Raw genomic sequence first — 17,211 nt, 5'->3', positions numbered from 1 at the left:
GGTTTAGAGTTTGACAAAGATGGCAATGAACGTACAAATAAAGATCTGAGAAGTTTTTTTCAAACAGCTATGAATTTTTATAATTTTTACTGTTTAAATTTGTAAATTATTATTGATCTTGCATGACGGTTGATTCATAATTTGTCGAGACCGGAAATCATTTTACGCAGTTTAACCCCTGACATTTTAATTCATTTTGAGTTCACGCGTATTGGGTGTGTTTGTCGGCGGGAAAATCCTAATTCAAATGATTCCTCACTGTCGATTTTTATTACTAGGGTATTTCTGGTTTATTTGTCACATTATAAGCAATACATTATTTTTGTTTTACTTCTAATGTTGCATATTGTTCATTTATTTCCGTTGCATGTTTTCATTTGCCGTTCTATTCCCTGCCGCAGTTCGATCTGCGTGTTGTCAATTTTCGCAAATTTTCGGGGTGTTTTTGCCGGGGATCTCCTGGCAAACGCCCACCCCTTCTTTTTGGCAATTTTCCATGTTCAGGACCCTGGGCTTATACCCGAATAAATACGGTAATTTATTGAGTTCATTGTCTGACAGGATTATTATTGCAAACATGTACAGGATGTACATGACATATACAGTAGCAATATGTCTACTGCTCGTTTATCTTTGTCCCATGTTATATTCAGGAGATTATTTTAAGTGACACATTTCATTTTGAGTTCATTTCAAGTTTGGTATTCAAGTTTATTAAAGTGACATGCCCAAGTCATGCTGTATAGCTAGTTTGTATACATCATTACCTTGCATATTTTAATGTAAAATTTATTCAAGGTATCAAATTAGTAGTCATAGAGAAGTTAAAAATGACAGTATTTTATTACTATTCTTTGTCTGACAAGTATTGGTTGCTAGTTAATATTCATCATAATAGCTGCCTGTAGCTATAATTTTTATGGTTTTCTCATTTTCGTTATTGTCACTGTCAAACACTTTGATTGTTTCTGAACTTGGCATTACTATCACTCAGTTGGTTTTCCAGTTATATAAAGTATAAAGTACATAAAATAAAATATCCTGGGTTTGTTACTAGGTTTGGCTCAGTTGACATTACTTTATAATAAGAGATAAATTAAAAAAAATCATGTCACTATACTCTACTCTGCCCACCTTCATAAAGTTAACCTCATCTTCCATTTTATTATTCGATGTCGCCAATCATACATAAATCTCCATTGTAGGAGGCAATGGTAAAAATTCTAACACTGACAAAATACACTAAAATATAACCATCAATTTAAAAAAAAAATAGGCTGGTGACCAAACATATTTTCATTCATTTTATTTATCAAACACACATTGTTTTATTTATTCTTTTCTTTGTCATTAACAAAGCGCCCTCTATTGCATGAAGCTTTCAATGTCTCAAACCACAATTCATGGCTTATCTCCTGTATGACCTACTGTACCTATATTTGGGTTCACTACTACTGGATTCTGTCGTAAATTCGCCCATGGCCGTTGAACAGCAGTTTTTAAAGTTTTTTTTTTTAAATATTTTGGCGTAATTTTTCAGACATTTCAATGTTTTCTGACGCCTAAAATAGTCTATTAAGTTTTTAAACACATGTGGTTTCTATAGTTTTCAAAAGAAAAAAAGTCATTTGATCACATTGACATCACTTCATTTTGTGTGTGATAACTCATGAACATGCTGTGAAATGTAAATAAAAATTAACAAATTTGATTTATTGCCTTTAGTACTTACTGTAATGTCAAAAGCTTCTGAGGCATGCTCTTAATTTTTCCTCAAAAAGGGGGATGGTGGTTAAAAGTGTTTGTGTAGGTGGTGATCTTAAATTATTGTTAGTCTTTGTTTGAATGCAGTCTAAAATTGGCCTTGCATACATGATTGCATCTGACGTCTGTCTGTCTGTCTGTCCGTCTGTCCGTCCGTCTGTCCGTCCGTCTGTCCAGATCTGTATCTTGCACATATCTTGGCTGATCACATTCAATTTTCACACACATATCATTTAATATCTTGGGGGCTACATCTTATTCAAGATGGCCAAAATGCAGCCATTTTAATTTTAAGAATTCATCAAAATTAAGCACTTCTGCCATTTTGGTATCAAATCTGTACATGACTACAGTATATGGATAGATTTGATGCAAACTAATAATATAATAATTGAAATCACTTTACAAAGAATTAAGGTAGCGGGACTATTATTTGCATACTTGTTTTCATCTTCTAATTGTGACTAAATGACTACAAATAGACCCAGAAAAGTATATATTTTTAGAATCGCCAGACTTCAAGCTTTTCACAAGTGTATTTTGCATGCCCGTATCTGCATTCTACGACGCGTTACTCAATCAAAGGTGGAAAATTACTTTTTCTGTAAAAAAAAAATTGCGCATTTATGCTGGCGATAAGAAGTATTTTTTTCACTTTTCCTAGTTGTTCAATAGTCTGGTAAATTGAATGTGTCTGGTTAGTTTTATTCAAGGTCTGTTTTACCATGTGTAGGGACATCCAAATGTGTAAGGCTATTGGAAACCAAAAAAATAAAGGAATGGGATAGCTATAATTGGATAAATTCGGCATATGAAAACACCAAAATCAATGATTTTTTTCAATGGCTGTGTGACCTTGTGTCTGACACATTCATATGCAAATGACTAATCTGTGAAACAAACAGGGGCGGAGACAAACCACTCAAATGTTTGGAAACACTCATTGTGTGTCAGATAGCTACTGATAACACATCCTAACATTGCTTTGTCTTGAGTTTATCTTTGAAACTTATAGGCACACAGATTAAACCTGTGTTGTTGATTTTGGAAAACACTACTTGCTTCCCTTCAGAAAATCTACATTTTAACCAACTTACATGACATTCTATGTTATATTGACTTTATCATATGAAAGTTTATGGTGCATTTCATCAATTAATAAATAAATGTGAAAATCGTAATTTTCAACACAAATAATAGTCTCGCTACCTTAATGTAGCAATGCTACAGAAACTGAAATAAAATGAAAATTGCTTATCCTAATTTAATCTCGTAACTGCAATGCTATGAATACATGTATGTTCCATAGATCATGGGTTGCTCACACAATTTCAGGGATATCATTGATGAATACTGTGCAAAGGTTTGCTGCATAGATATAGCATGTTGTCATGGAGATGAACATTGATAGATAGTATTGATTTACACCAAATAATTAAGCCTATTGTGCTTTTATTCTACACACTCAGTGCAAGGTGGTGTCATGCCTAAACAGAGATATTGGAAGAAATCAGGCACAAAGAGAAAGGTGTGTTGGGTTGTTGTTTCTTTGCTCAGATCAATTCTGAGTGAACTTTGTAGGAAATAAGGTCAGAAAAGACATGAATAAGTAATAATAATAAGTTTGAATATTAACATGTAATGTAATCAGTGAAGGTTGATTAGTTCTAATCATTTCATCAATGTTAGTAGTACATGTATACATTGACTTACTTACATTGTTGTTTACAAACAAGCCATCCCTACATTGCTCTGAAATTAATTTCTGTTATTGAAATAGATGTATTTGCCTTTCACGTAGTAATGCCGTATTTATCCGGCTAAGAGCCCATGCCTAGACAAATGCCCACCCCCCACTTTTGATAAAATAAAGGAGTTGAGGTCATATCCTAGCAAACGCCCAGGGGTGTTTTTTCTACACTTGTAATAAAATTAAAAAACAATAGCCTATTGTTGTTCATTGTTTTAACAGTTTACTTCCTTGCAGTCTGTTGTGATTCTGATAAAAAAAATTGAAAAATAAATGTCAATTGCATAAAAAGAGGAGTGAACGCGAAATAGCTATGACATAAATAGAGCAGCGGGTTCACCACTGTTACGTAGTTTACATTTATTTTTTCTAGATTTTTTATCAGAAACATAACAGCAAGCGAGTAAAAAAATTTATATTAAAGGAGAAACTGTAGTTCTTTTTAGCTCCGCTGTCGACTTTGTCGAGCGGAGCTTATCATACGAGTGATTGTCTGTCGTCGTCCGTGTCAATGTTTTACTTTTTCGACTTCTTCTTGAAAACTACAAGCCTGAATGCTTTGATACTTGGTGTATATGTACCTTGGGTAGACCTCTCAGAGGTTTGTTCATTTCATCTTGATATCTTCAATTCTCTAATTTTGGTGAATATTTTTGTCATTTTTGGTAAAAAGTGATATTTTCGACTTCTTGTAAAAACCGCAAGTGCAATTGCTTTGATATTACATATATAGGTACTACATGTGGACCTCTCTCAGATTTGTTCATTTTGTAATGATATCTTTAATTCTCTAATTTTGGTGAATATTTTTGTCATTTTTGGTAAAAAGTGATATTTTCGACTTCTTGTTAAAAACCGCAAGTCCAATTGCTTTGATACTACATATATAGATACTACATGTGGACCTCTCTCAGATTAGTTCATTTCGTGATGATATCTTCAATTCTCTAATTTTGGTGAATATTTTTGTCATTTTTGGTAAAAAGTGATATTTTCGACTTCTTGTTAAAAACCGCAAGTCCGATTGCTTTGATATTAAATATATAGGTACTACATGTGGACCTCTCTCAGATTTGTTCATTTTGTGATGATATCTTCAATTCTCTAATTTATGGTGAATATTTTTGTCATTTTTGGTAAAAAGTGATATTTTCTACTTCTTGTTAAAAACTGCAAGTCCAATTGCTTTGATACTACATATATAGGTACTACATGTGGACCTCTCTCAGATTTGTTCATTTCGTGATGATATCTTCAATTCTCTAATTTTGGTGAATATTTTTTCATTTTTGTTAAAAAGTGATATTTTCTTCTTGTTAAAAAGCACAATCATTTATGGTGAAAAATGATATTTTTGAATTCTTGTTGAAAACAGCAAGTCGCTTTGCATTGATACTATGCATATTGTTCATTTTCTAATGACATCTTCTGTTCTTTAATTGAAATGTGCATTGCTAACAGCGGAGCTATCTCAGCCGAGAGGCTGCTTGTTTTGAAATATGTCGTGGCCCTGAAAGGGGCAGTTTATGTTTCCTTATAGAAATGATTCAAACAAACCTTACAGTATATCAAGAGCCGCGAAGCAAGTGTCGCACTCGTTCGACTTCAGCGTTGCCGATAATGAAACCAATGTTGCAATATTGTAGCAACACGTACCTGGGAGAGTGGTTTAAAGCACGTTGTTTTGGCTTTATAAAATATTTGCGAATCCATAACTGGGCCAGTAATTTTGCAATGTCACGCCAAAGACTGCCAACTTTTTCACCATCTTTTACCACAGGATATTCTTCTGTCGTTTGAAAAAAATCTTCCTATTTCAAGCCCACCGCGATATCCATATAACTTGCTGAATGGTAACTTTCATCTAATTGATGAACGAACGCCTAGTCTGATAAAAAAGCAATGTTGAATTTACCTCAATGATGAAACACTAGTAGTGATGTCATTCTTAGCCAATCGGTAAAGTGAATGCTTAAAGGTCAAAAATGTTTGCCAGACGGTAAACAAAAGCATTGTGCGAGTCGTTTGCCGCGACCCCATTTTTCGTGTCTCTTTATTCTGATTAGACGTGAATTAAAAGTTCCAAGCTACCAGACAGCGAAATCCGTGGATTAAATGTGCTAAGTCCAAATTGTGTGAGACGACATCGACGAACTTCAAGACGAAGCTTTAGAGATTTTGTTTGATCGCGACAGTGACACCGACTTGGAATTTCAGTGTTTTGAATTTTACGAAGATAGCAATGAACCACAGTCACTCAACACCGATCTTAGATGTGTTTGTTTTTTCTAACAACTATGAACTTTTGTAATTTTACTGCGTAAATTATTATTGATCCTGTATGGCTGTTGATCCGGTATTTGTCAAAACCGGGAAATAATTGACGCGTATGGAGCGTGTTTGTCGACAGGGATATTCTAATTCAAATGAATCTTCACTTTCGATTTTTATTATTTCTGTTTTTTTGTCACATTCTAAGCAATAAATTATTTCTTGTTACACTTCTAATGCTGCATATTGTTCATTTATTTTTGTTGCATGTTTTTATTTGCCGTTTTACTCCATGTCGCAGTTCGATCTGTGTGTTGCCAATTTTCGCGATTTTTCAGGTTTTTTTGCTGGAGATATCCGGACAAACGCCCACCCCTTCTTTTTGGCAATTTCCCATGTTCAAGACCCTGGGCTCTTACCCGGATAAATACGGTATTATTTTGATCTGCTGTATTCTAAATGAGTGATGACTTCACAACTAAACACAGTTGTCTATTTGCTTATACGTACACTTGATGACATTTTGATGTCACCTTATAACTGGAGGGCATGATGTACCATATATACTGTATATATAAGTTTAAACAAATAAAAATGCTCACATGAATGTTGTCAAATTTGTGAGTTCAGTACAGTGGCGTGAACATTGCTACAATCGCGCACTGTACAGGAAGTCTATTCTGGGCTATTACCATTGTCAAATTTCGTAGAGTCTAGGACTATTCGTACGGGAGACAATCCAATTAGGCATTTTTTGATTGGCAAAATCCTTTATTGGAACAAAAAATTTTATATATTCACCAAAAAATTATGCTATGTTACTGAAAATGCAACATGGAATAAGAAATGTGAGTGGACCAAATCTTTTATCTAGGATTTTCTTGGTTTTAATAGAGACAGTTTTTTTTCATATGACCAACAAATTCATGTATTGTTATCAATATTAATCATTTTCAGAAATTGTAATTTTAATTGAATGTGCAATATGGTAATTTTATACCCATAATATTCTTATAATTGTACAGAGACTTGGCCATTTACCCCACAAATTTAGAAATGAAACCTTTATAGAGCTTATTGTAACGTCATTGCATCGTTCATGGCAAGGCAGCTCAGTCAAGTTAATCCCGGTCAAAGCTCTGAGCTGGTACAACATTTCAACCCTGCCTACAGAATCTTGCATTAGTGAAAATAGATTCTTCTGCTATCTTGTGAGTAAAATGAGTTCACAGTATCAATCACATCTCTATTGCACCGTTTTTAGTTCCTGTTCGAACAATGTCGGCAAATTAGGACTTATAATTTCACCTCTGTGCATCTCTCAAATCAACCTTAAAAGTTGTCTTCTGTTCAAAATGGCTGACTTGGCGCATGGAGTCTGGAACAGCCACTGGTGGTGCTGTATACAATCAAAACCTATAATTGGGGCTTGGCTACGCCCAGACTTGAATGTAAAGGCCAGAAATAGTTATTAAATTTTGAGTTTAGTATGATAAAAAGCGTGTGGGTCAAGACCGTATATACGTGATTTCGGCGTTGCATACTAAATGCTTTCTATTAATAATTTCACTTTCAAATAATATTCATGAGTTATGTCTTTGTCTAACCTTGTTAAAGGTTATTAGCATATTGTGTACACAGTGCGCATACTTCAGCCCCCGTTTCGTATTTCACAACAAATTTGTCATCACACTTAAGTCAACTGCAATTAACGTTTTATGTATTAAGTGACATTCAGCACCGTCAATGAAGTTTGTCAGTCAAACCTGATTGACGGTGCTGAACATTGTGTATGTATTCAAAGCCTACACATAAGCAACGCTACCAGATATATACACAAGGTAACTAGCCACCCAAACCCAGCGACTGCATGCGTAGCAAAAAATTTGTACACACTCCGACCATGTCATACTCTGTAATATGCAATTACAATTCTGGTTCTCTGATAACTCTGGTTGTATTTGTGTGTACATACACATACACATACAAGGGCTTTGTCAGGTTAATCACTTGTCTATAATAAATTGTTCCTGATACATATATAGGCCAGTTGCAGGAATGGTTTGCTTTTACTTATCCTATTGGTTGTACTATGATATTTTGTATACCGACTTTGTTGTTTGTTAATTTTGTAATTTTTATCCCCATAGAACTTTGAAGATATGGAAAAGAAAAAAGAAAGAAATACAAGTATCCCCAGAGACTTGACTGCTAGAACTGTTTCTCAAGCTGATGATCCAGAAACACAAGAAGTGAAACAAGAGGCGAAGATCTCAGTAACAGAAAATGTAGCAGAAAAAGACATCGATGAAAGTGATAAGATTAGAAAAGAGACTGATAAAGCTGAGGAAAATAAGAATAAAATGGAAATTGGCAAAATGGGAGATAATACCAACCCATCTGATCGAACAGGAAGAATGCGTCATGGAAATAATAATAACACATCTGACCGAACGGCAAGACAACGCCAAACAGGTAATACCAACCCTACTGATCGAACAGTAAGACAACGCCAAGGAGATAATATTAACGCCACTGAACGAACGGCAAGACAGCGGCAAGGAGATAATACCAACGCCACTGATCGAACGGCAAAACAGCGGCAAGGAGATAATACCAACGCCACTGATCGAACGGCAAGACAGCGCCAAGGAGATAATAATACCAACCTCACTGATCGACCAGGAAAACAACGACAGACAGGAACTCCTAATAAATCCAAAAAAAAAATAATTGGCAAAACTGGTATTGTCTTTGAAGTTGGTACAAAAATTGAAGCAATGGATTACATGAAAACTTGGTAAGTCTGGGTTCTATATTAGTCAGTGTTCTCCACAATCCAAAACAGCTGGTGGGTGGCCTAATTAGCATAAATGTGCATATTAATTTGCATATCATTTACATACAACATTCTAGCATTTATGATATGAACTGCAATACACACTAAGTTATTTACTATTCTTTTTTTAATTTAATTGGAACATGTTACAATCTTTTGAAATACAAACAGATTGGTCAATACCAATATTAATGATATATCAATGTAAAGTTTGAAATTGGTGATTTATACGTTCTCAAAATATTCTGCGTTCATGAAATGCAATTCGAGTAACGAAGAGCAAGTACAAAACATAACTGAGTTTAGATGTAGAAAATATACGAGGTGATTTGTCCCCTAAGCCAAAACGGGCGGTTTGTCAAAATAAAACCCACAATTTTTTTTTTGTGTTTACAACATTTTTTTATTGGGCTTCTTTAATGAAGTTACATAGCATATAAAACTTATGAAACCTTAGTATTTTCTAAGTGTACATTATGTGATACAAGGAATCAAGGGGGACCACTTCTTGTAATGTGCCTCTTGTTTATTATTTTGTCTTGCAATTTGTCTTTCAATTTCAAAATATCTTTTCAGCAAATGCTTGAAATTTAGGTAGTTTGGCACTGTTTTTTTGAATTTTGAGAAATAGATATGTTTTCTAGCAAGTAGACTTATAAAGTTCACTTGCCAACTATATTCAGGATTCCCCAATATCAAACAAAGTTTATTTGGCACACTACTGAGCTGAAGTGCTTCCCCTAGATTTACAAAGATATCTTGCCATAGGGACACCACATACTTACATAACATAAAGAGGTGTTCAAGCGTTTCTGGGTGATCATTGCAAAAGGTACATTTTTCTTCTGGGAAGCGTTGTGGGTTAATTTTGTGCAGTTGATAATTAGTGTACAGAATATTGTGTAACAGTTTGAATTGAAATTCTCTGGTTTTCGTGTCTGTTGTTAAGTTGATGACCATTTTATACATTTGGTTCCATTCTATTACATCAGTGAATCTATTTTCAATTATTGACTGACTTCTGGGTTTCATAAAAATTCTGTTGATTAGCTCTCCTTTTAAAGATTTTCTTGTTATATTTTCTAGGTGAATTTGTTTATTTTCAACTCTAATTGTTATTTCTTTACGTTCCAGATTACTTGCCAGTTTTAATTCTTCTGGGATAGTGTTACACAATCCAATCCATTTTAGTTTGTCAATCATTGTTAGACCTCTCCTCTGAAAATCAACCCAAGGTTTCATTCTTTTACCACTGTATAGATCAGATATGTATCTAATTCCTAGTTCATCAAACTTGCGGTAATATATTGATTTTCCCCCAATTTTGATTAATTTATTGTTCCATAAAATCTGATCTATTCCTCTATGCTCGTTTATTTCTTGCCATATGTTTAAACAATCTAAAATAAATTCCGTAAATTTCACTGAGAGCAGTCTGGCTGAGAAGTTGCATTTTAATAATATGTACCCTCCAATTTTATTAATTTTGTCTTGTACAAAGAATTTCCAGGGATGGTGTATTTCGTCATTTATTAAACGTTTTATCCAAAGAATCCTTTGAGTTTTCTTTGTGATGAATATATCTAACATTCCTATGCCCCCACTGCCCACCTCCCCTATCATAGTTTTTCTTGCTATTCGGTCTGTACCTTCCCATATAAAATTGTATATTAGTTTTTGAACTTGTTTCAAAACATTATTTTGCACGTATGTATTAGATAGAATATATGTAAATTGAGATAACCCAAATGTTTTGATTATTTGAATCTTCCCAAACAGGGAGAGTTTTCTACACTTCCATAGATTAAGGATTCTTTTCAGATTTCTTAGGGGTTTTTCTATATTTTTTTCTCTCATTTCCACTCTATCGTATGAATAGTATACTCCTACAATCTTAATAGGCGAGGTGGGCCACTTTACCCCGAATTTCTCATCTTTTTTGTTTCTCCATTTTCCCAGCCAGACCGCTTCCGTTTTTTCTTTGTTTATTTTCAACCCAGAGCATGTCTGAAATTTTTTCATCTTGCTTAATAAAACTTCCACAGATTTACAGTCAGAGAGACAGCATGTCATATCATCCGCAAATGCGGATTCCTTAACATGCTGCCCTGCCACTGAAATACCAATAATATTTTTGTCTTCCCTTATTGCAATAAGTAATGTTTCCAGTACCAATATAAATAAAGCTGGCGACAAAGGGTCCCCTTGTCTCACCCCTCTTTGGACTTCAAAATATCCCGTGCTATAACCATTATTCATTATGCTGCTTTGAATGTTTGTGTACATTACTTTGACCCATCTACAGAAATTTTCCCCAAATCCAAATTTTTCTAAAACATGTAAAAGAAATTTCCAATTGACGGTGTCGAAGGCCTTTTCAAAGTCTATTGCCAACAAGATGCCAGGCAAACCCTGCTCCAGTGTATAGTTGTAAATTTCGTCTATCAGTCTTATATAATCTCCTGCAATTCTTCCCTTCACAAAAGCAACCTGAGATAAACCAATTATCTCCGGCAAGATTTGTTCAACTCTTTTTGCTAAACACATTAAAAGTGTGATTGGCCGCCAGTTTTTAAGTTGCTGTTGGTCTCTCCCTTGTTTTTCAATTAAAGTTATTATACCTTGACGTTGTGAGACTGAGAATTCCCCTTTATGGTACCCAGAATTTAGGGAATCAACAACCATTTTTCCCACTATGGGCCAAAAGGTCTTGTAGAACTCTGAAGTCAATCCATCATTTCCCGGGCTCTTATTTTTTGGAAGTGATTTCAACACATTGAATACCTCCCCAATGGATAGTAGTCCCTCACAAACATTTTTTGATTTTTCCTCCAGTTTGGGTATTTTGTCATTTAAAAATTCCTGCAGGTTTGGGTTCTCTTTAGTGATTGCCCTATAGAGATCTTCATAAAATGATTTTATTTCCAGAAGTACCTCTTTATGATTTTCTATAGTTCTATTGTTCTTTTTAAGTCGCGTTATAACCGATCTACTTTTTTTTGTTTTTAATAAACCCAGGAAGTATTTATTATTCTTTTCGCCTTTTTCATACCAGCTTGCTCTAGATCTAATTATTTGCCCTTCTGTGATGTAGTTGTATTCTTTTTCTAGTTCATGTCTGGCTTCCTCTAAATTATTTTCAGTTGGGGTGTTGCAACATAATTTTTCCAGGAGTATAATTTCCTTTTCACATTCTTTAATTTTATCTTTACGGCTTTTGGCCTTTTTTTTACAGTATTTTATAGAGAATTCTCTTGTTTTATATTTTATGTAGTCCCAAATAAGTCCCTTGTCCTTGTTTTCTACTTCCATTTTCCACACTGAAATTTTTTCTGTTAAACTTTTTACAAAGACTTCGTCATTTACAAGGCTAGCATTGAATTTCCAGTGTGATGGACCTCGATTTAATTCGACTAAGTTAAGTATAAGTTGAACTGCAGAATGGTCTGATTGCACTCCTGGAATAATCTCAACTTTATTCACCAGGCTTTGCAGGTCATTCGATATGAAAATGTAATCTAGCCTACTTTGTATTACATAAGGTTTACCTCTCCGCCATGTGAATCGCTTGTACCTCTGGGTTCAATAGACGCCAGATATCTACTACATTGTATTTTTCCATAATGTCGTTCATTTGGTTTGCTGATTTTTGCCAAAATTTGGGGTTACCTCCTCCTCTATCTAATTTTAAGTTCATTGCAAAATTTAGATCCCCTCCCCAAATTATCTCGCTTTGTGGTTCAAAGGGATTGTCCAACAGCAACTGGTCAATTTGTGACAAAAAGTGGTTATGTTCTATTTCTCTGTTAGGAGCATATGTGTTTAAAATTATAAAGGATCTTCCACCAAAACCCACAATTTTTGTATTTGTGGCATCAGTACTCACCCGTGCCGACGGACTATACGATACATTTACACATGTACAATCACATAGTGTTTTCACACGTTGTTTTGGAATTAAAGAAAAAATGCTAGCAATGTTCTCGAACGATGATTCAGCATAAAAAATCGATAAATTGAAAAAGTAAGTGCGAAAAACAATTAAAATATGTATTCAATTACAAATACTTGTGGTAAACTAATCCGGCAGCCATGTTTGATAATTTATTAGTCCCCGTTCGGACGAATTCCGAAAACGGGGACTTATAATTCGGTCTCTGTCCGTCCGTCCGTCCATCCGTCCGTCTGTGCGTCCGTGCGTCCGTCCGGAGTCATATCTCAGAATCCCTTGGACCGATTCCGTTCATTCTTTGTATGTGCCTAGTACTTTATGTGGGACATATGCACATGCAGTGGTTCAGCGATTTGATTCAAAATGGCCGACTGGCAGCCATCTTGCTTTTTGAAAATGTTGTATTTTGGACATGCTTTGTCCGTTTTCATTCAAACTTGGTACATAGATTATACATGTTAGGATACATGTCCTGACCGTTCGTGAGTTCCTGAGTCTGTCTGTCCGTCCATCCGTGTGTCCGTATGTCCATGCGTCAGTCTGTCTAGAGTCATATTTCAGAATCCTGTTGACCAATTCCCTTCATTCTTTGCATGTGCCTAGCACCTTATGTGGGACATATGCATATGCAGTGGTTGAGCGATTCGATTCAAAATGGCCGACTGGCAGCCATCTTGTTTTTTGAAAATGTTGTATTTTGGACATGCTTTGTCAGTTTTCATTCAAACTTGGTACATAGATTATACATGTTAGGATACATGTTCATGACGATTTATTTTGCAATTGGATCAAAGATAGTTGACTGGCAGGCATCTTGTTTTTTATGCGGTATCTTGGACGTGCTCTGTCAGTTTTCATTCAAATTTGGCACATGCATGTTTATACATGTTAGGATGCATGTCCATGACAATTTGTTTCAAAATCTGGTCAAAGCTGGCTGATTGACAGCCATCTGACTTTTTGGCCTTACTACTATATTTCCACAATTTATGTACCATTTTCATTCATATTTGGCACATACATCATACATATCAGTTTGTTTCATAATCAGATCAAAGATGGCCGAATTACAGCTGTTTTAATTTGTTGCCATATTACTACTACACAGAACACGTGTTTTGATGAAAATAAACAATCTGTTGTATACGCCACTTGGAACTCAAGTTTCAAGAACACGCTCACGACAACCCCTCCGCTTTAATATGATGAGCACAAAGAGAACTTTCAAACATTTAACGGGGACTGTGTCATTTTCAATGACTTGTTTAGTTTATACATGTAATTTATCTGTGATGCTTGAACATTTTGCTTGTTGGAACAATTATTTCACTCATTGTGATCTAAATTGTGAGTTAATTGCCGAAATATGTCTCGTATTAGTATTTAAATATTCTACAAAAAGTAAGTTAAAATTAGTAATGATGATTATCTCTTGATGTGAAAGTAAAAGCCATCTAAAAGCCAGCTCATCCTGTATTATGTCTCCATGGATACAAAATATGAAAAACACAATAGCATTGTTGAGTGATTAACCATGTGTATGTGAATATCAAAATACTTTTATAAATATTAAGAGTGCTGAAAGTTTGACTTTGAGTGGTAGTAGTGACACACTTGAAATGCTCAGTTTCACAAAAGTCTTTGGAACTTTTTAAAATTTTGTCAATAGATGTGATATTACTGTGTGTGGTTTTCTGTATTAATATATAAAACACTAAGGGTAAAAAAAATGCCATGTTTATGTCCCTTTTAGGTGGGAGTGAAAGAAAAACAGATTTGAACATGTTAAGATAGCGTACAGGGGCTAAGTCCTCTTGATGGGGTATAAACACTTTTGTAACTATTGAGTAAGACTTGTATCAGGTGTGGGTAATTTTATGCAAGTATTTAGCCTCCTGGGAAAGGGCAACACTGGTAACCATTTGAAATTCAGTACGACATCAACTGTATATTTATGATATTTCATTTCTAAGTAGGTAGCCGTAATTTTCAGGCTGTTTAGTTTGTTATACTGCCCTGTATACAGTATTTGAAATATATTGCTAGATGGTTAGTGGTCTCGATTTGTAAACAATTAGTACTCAATTGAAAAGACAAACCAAAACATTGCCTATCTGCGAATCACTGTTACCGTACTCTAGTTAGTGCATTATCCAGGTGCAGAAAAAACAAACCAAAACATTTCCTATCTGCGAATCACTGTTACCATACTCTAGTTACTGCATTATCCAGGTGCAGAAAAGACAAACCAAAACATTGCCTATCCGCGAATCACTGTTACCGTACTCTAGTTAGTGCATTATCCAGTGGCTGTTATATTCACGTTTCTTGCAAAACGATATTTACTTATCTCGTAAAAACGCTTGTGTAGCAACTTTTTTTCTACTGAGAACCTCATACAATTATACCAAAATATGCAATTCTCTGACAATGTTTTAATGAAACTGTATTGTTAAATCAGTGTTAATCTCTACATCAGATTTATTTACATATTTAATCAATGTTAATTCCATTATCATTCATTGCTGTAATTTTAGCATGTGTTCTATTCCACTCTCTTCTCCAGGTATCCATCCAAGATAGTCTATGTTGATGAAGAGGAAAGTGAGGTTCTAATACATTTTGAAGGATGGAATCAACGGTATGATGAATGGCTTCCATTTGATTCTAAGAGAATTCGTCCAATACATAGAACATCTACAAGAAAAGAGACTGTACAACATACTCGTGATGTGGTCAAGGTTGGTGTACCATAAAATACATAAATCAATCAATCAATCATACTCATCTCTGCTATATATCATAATTCATCATACACAACAGACCCCTTATCAAACACATTGATGTGCTTACTGGCGCTTTGAGAAATCAGAAACTTATGTTGAGAATATTGAACATAAACCTGAGAAGCACTGGCTCATTACATTCACATTAAGTTATTGCTGAAATTGATATTCAAATTTGTGTACCTTGTCGATTTAATAACAATATACACCGTAATTGTTCTATTAGAACTCCATCTCCATTGGAAGTGCATGGTTATTTTAATATGACATATTTTCACACCTCCATCCATCCATCCATCATCCATTTGGGTGTAAAAGAAGTATGTACTGGCTAGTTACAAAAAGCATGTAGATACTGACTGTGCATTGGGTATATTCAGACAATTATGAATTATTGTTATAATGGCAATAATTTGCAATTAGCATATTGACTGGTTTGACCTACAGCTTCTAAGTTTCATTGGGTGATTAGGTACCATCAGTGTATTCTCTTCAGAATACAAACAGGATGGGGTTATCGTCATAGTGTTCAGTTTTACCACACTGCAACAGTCAGTATCCCAGCTACCACAGTGGTTCATTTTCGCTCTCGTTAACTGAATTCAAAATTGAATACTCTTGTTCAGTTGTATCACATTGTTGATGCAATAAGAGTTTTCTAGAAGAATATTTGTGTGCATTATGTACTTTTAACGAGTATATTAATCATCACAATTTCTGTTTGGAAGAATTATGCTTGTACAATACAAGTGTTATTGTTATAAATTAATATGTAAATTGTTACCAGTACAATGGTTTAAATCTTTGAGAAGAACACTACTTAACTGTTGATAATATATTACAGGAGTATAAGGCAGGTGATGTGGTGCTAGCAAGATGGTCAGATTGTAAGTTCTATCCAGCAAAAATACTGAGTGTCAAAGCAAGTGGCTCATATGGTGTTGTATTCTACGATGGATTACAGAAAGTTATACTGCCTCTCAATGTGAAAACATTGCCTGAGGAAATGATGGAGGAATCTGAGGTAATCACCGATGGTTTGGTTTTGTTAATAAAAATATGTTTTTACAAAACTGTCAATGTTTGAGTGACACACTGTGTAGTCAGTAGAACACGACATAGTTCTGTATGAATGAGTATGTCCATTCAATGGTTACTCTGAGAGAACAACATTGTCCAGCTCAAACTTTACAAAATAGGTGAATCAAAAACACCGTTTTCAATATGTCTAGCTCAAACTTCACAAAATAGGTAAAACAAAAACACCATTTTCAATTTGTCGAACTCAAACTTTACAAAATAGGTGAATCAAAAACACCTTTTTCAATTTGTCCAACTCAAACTTTACAAAATAGGTGAATCAAAAACACAGTTTTCAATTTGTCCAACTCAAACTTTACAAAATAGGTGAAACAAAAACACCGTTTTCAATTTGTCCAATCAAACTTTACAAAATAGGTGAATCAAAAACACTGATTTCAATCTTTCTACCTTGTATCAAATTGGTGCACATTTATTGTGCTTTGCCAATAAACAATTGACATTCACCAGAATTGCATTAAAGTGACTCCCCTCACAGATGGAAAATAGCATACAAATTTGCTGATGTTGTATTTATTTATTTCATACCACACACAGGTAACAACAAATTATCGTGTTTGTTTTAAAAATGTGACATAATTATTGATTTAATAATAGACTTTTAGGATTATTCACCCAGTACAAAATATTTTTTCTGGAGTAGTCAGAAAACAAAACAAAAAATGGGTTGTTTGGAACTATTTCCATCAGAATTTGTTTTAAAGTATTCGTCAAAACTTTTCAGTATTATGGGACAACTCTAAAAAAA

General features: G+C 34.5%; 1 protein-coding gene across 6 annotated transcripts in view; it reads left to right on the top strand.

The window, feature by feature from the left end:
• The window catches only part of LOC100378435 (PHD finger protein 20-like), a 78,780-nt gene that overhangs the window by 16,022 nt on the left and 45,547 nt on the right, over positions 1-17,211 (top strand). For 5 of the 6 annotated variants that reach the window (XM_085508140.1, XM_085508142.1, XM_085508139.1 and 2 more), the window contains exons 2-5: positions 3,234-3,292; positions 7,936-8,585; positions 15,143-15,317; positions 16,207-16,386. In XM_085508140.1, the coding sequence (XP_085364266.1) occupies positions 3,248-3,292; positions 7,936-8,585; positions 15,143-15,317; positions 16,207-16,386 (1,050 nt within the window). In that variant the 5' untranslated portion in view covers positions 3,234-3,247. The remainder of the gene's footprint in view (positions 1-3,233; positions 3,293-7,935; positions 8,586-15,142; positions 15,318-16,206; positions 16,387-17,211) is intronic. The other variant, XM_085508141.1, reaches the window with a different exon arrangement.

The sequence above is a fragment of the Saccoglossus kowalevskii genome, chromosome 14, assembly GCF_978046115.1.
Source record: "Saccoglossus kowalevskii chromosome 14, keSacKowa6.1, whole genome shotgun sequence".
In the NCBI taxonomy this organism is placed as follows: Eukaryota; Metazoa; Hemichordata; class Enteropneusta; family Harrimaniidae; genus Saccoglossus; species Saccoglossus kowalevskii.
This window is presented reverse-complemented; position numbering and strand designations above follow the sequence as displayed.